The 2,232-nt window shown below is 43.3% G+C and overlaps 1 protein-coding gene across 1 annotated transcript in view; it reads left to right on the top strand.

Moving 5' to 3' along the window:
- The window catches only part of LOC139908118 (olfactory receptor 1M1-like), an 8,707-nt gene extending 6,475 nt beyond the window's left edge, over nucleotides 1-2,232 (top strand). Inside the window, exon 5 of the mRNA XM_078286672.1 lies at nucleotides 2,115-2,232. Coding sequence (XP_078142798.1) covers nucleotides 2,115-2,232 — 118 coding nt within the window. The remainder of the gene's footprint in view (nucleotides 1-2,114) is intronic.

Here is a 2,232-nt window from a genome sequence, read left to right as displayed (position 1 = left end):
AGACAGAAACGGCCTGTTCTTGGTAAGGCTCAGAGAGATGCTGGAAAATGAACGTGGAGAAATGGATTGAGAGTGTTTTTGGTTCATGACACCACACACACAGCTTTGAATGGACAGAAAGACACAAAATAAAACTCTGGACAGTAGAATATGGACCTTTAAATAAAACTACCTTCAGAGCTCTGATACTTCTGTGTTAATGAAAAATTATCTGATGGTTTCCAGATAGCATTTATTTCCAAATGGATATACTGGAAATAAATAGAATAAAAAATGGATCGGCTCCTACACCAGCTGTTCCCAAAAAGGCGGAGAAGACAGTGTGGAGAAAAAGGAAAAGCGTTCATGTTGTTCTCATTTGTTCTTCTAGTGACTCAAGGCCTCCAGCAGGCTCGTTTTCTTATTTTACGATCCAGTGAAAACATCCGCTCAGCAGTAACTGTGATTCAGTGGAAACATCTCAGGATCAGATTACTGCTGCGCTTCCTGCAGATCTGGTTCCATCCCTGAATCACTGAGTAATGTTCACCTGCACAGCAATTACTGACCGATTAAAGCTGGGGTCGGCAACTTCCGAGAAAAGATCAAGACAGAGGTAGAATTTGAACATACCCAGCCTCTCTGCCCCGTAACCCCGCCCACTCGTTCGTAACGCCTCCCGCCAAAGGAGCCTCGTGCGCGTTCATGAGTTTGCTTTTGAGGACTATATTCTCACCAGCTATGGTGCTAGCTCTGCTAGCTTAGTCTCTACCAGTACACAACACCGCACCACGCTACGCTTGCCTACAAAACATATTTAGGCCCTGGGTATGCGGCCTCTAAGTACATTTACATACAATCGACTAGATATCCGTGACGTAGCACAGCTGCTTACATTATTAAAACTGGAGCACAGTCTCTCAAAATAAATGTGCAAACCAATGCTACTGTGCTGATGTGCAAACACAATGCCTGCAGACGTTCCAAACACTTCCCGTTTATGCAGTTTCCACTTATTACTACCAAAATAGATAAGTCACATCACAAGAGAAAACAGAATGATATAGCAAAATAACATAACTAGTTACCTGTCCAGAAGAAATACAGCAAGCTGGGCGTCTGTCTTCAAAACGTTCAAATCCCTCAGCTCTCGCCATCTTTGGAAAGCCACAGCGATGTTGGTTCTGCTTTTATTCCTTGATCGGTCAGTTGGTAAGTTGTAGCTTAGCACGTCGGCTTTTAAGCAACGGCCGGGAACGCGCATGAGGGGCAGTAATGACTCCCACCCCGGAAGAGCTCTCCTGATTGGTCGAGGCTTACCGTGAGCTGTGAGATTTTGGCCAATGGCTCTGATTTTGGCGATTCGGAAAACAGGCTGGGACAAACACAGAGGCCTGCTTTCTCTCAGAGCGCTTGAATTATAGATAGAGGGAGGTATATGACATAATGATATGACATTTTGGCCAAATAATAGTAAAAAAAAGTTGCCTACCCTAGCTTTAAAGGGAGTAATCAGCTTTAGACATTATTTCCATTACAGCGTTTCCAGGTGCAAAGTGCAGATGCAAAGTTACTGCCTCTGGTGACAGTTTGGAAAAAACAGAAGAAACCTGACTGAGGCGTTCATGTGCCACAATGAAAAATATATTTAAAAAAGTATAAAGACTCAGATAAAGAGTTTACATGACAGTTTCAACAGTGTTAGTAGTAGTGGTATTGTCTTATTTGGGTTAAGATAGAATTATTAGTGTGCATGTAAACACACTCACTGTCTGTGTGTGTGTGTGTGTGTGTGTTAGTAGGTCTCTGTACACCGTTCATTAACAGAGGAATGAGAATCGCAACAAATAATTGAATACTAATGAAAAGATGCGTACAAAACGTTTTGCCTCATATCTGACATCAGACCCACTGAACCTTCAGCTCAACAAACCAGGAAGCAGGAAATGCATTGTTGTTAATTTCCAGTCTGGAGGAGATCAGTTCTCACTGGCTGGAGGCCACATGCTTGTAAAACCGGCTACAGGTTGATAAGACTGTTTTATTTTACTGAGCACGTTTTAGATTAACTGCTTTCTTTGTTTGCTTATCTTTATCTTTTGCTTCTGCTGAGTGTGCATGTTGTTTTCTCCCAGCTTCACACTCGCTCAGCTCAACACGTTCACACCGGGAGCTGCCCCAAGACCCAGAGGGACGCTGGATGGTTTTGGTCGTGCCATGACCGGCGTCCCAAACACTTCTACACAAAACTAA

The sequence above is a fragment of the Centroberyx gerrardi genome, chromosome 11, assembly GCF_048128805.1.
Source record: "Centroberyx gerrardi isolate f3 chromosome 11, fCenGer3.hap1.cur.20231027, whole genome shotgun sequence".
NCBI classification, from domain to species: domain Eukaryota; kingdom Metazoa; phylum Chordata; class Actinopteri; order Beryciformes; family Berycidae; genus Centroberyx; species Centroberyx gerrardi.
This window is presented reverse-complemented; position numbering and strand designations above follow the sequence as displayed.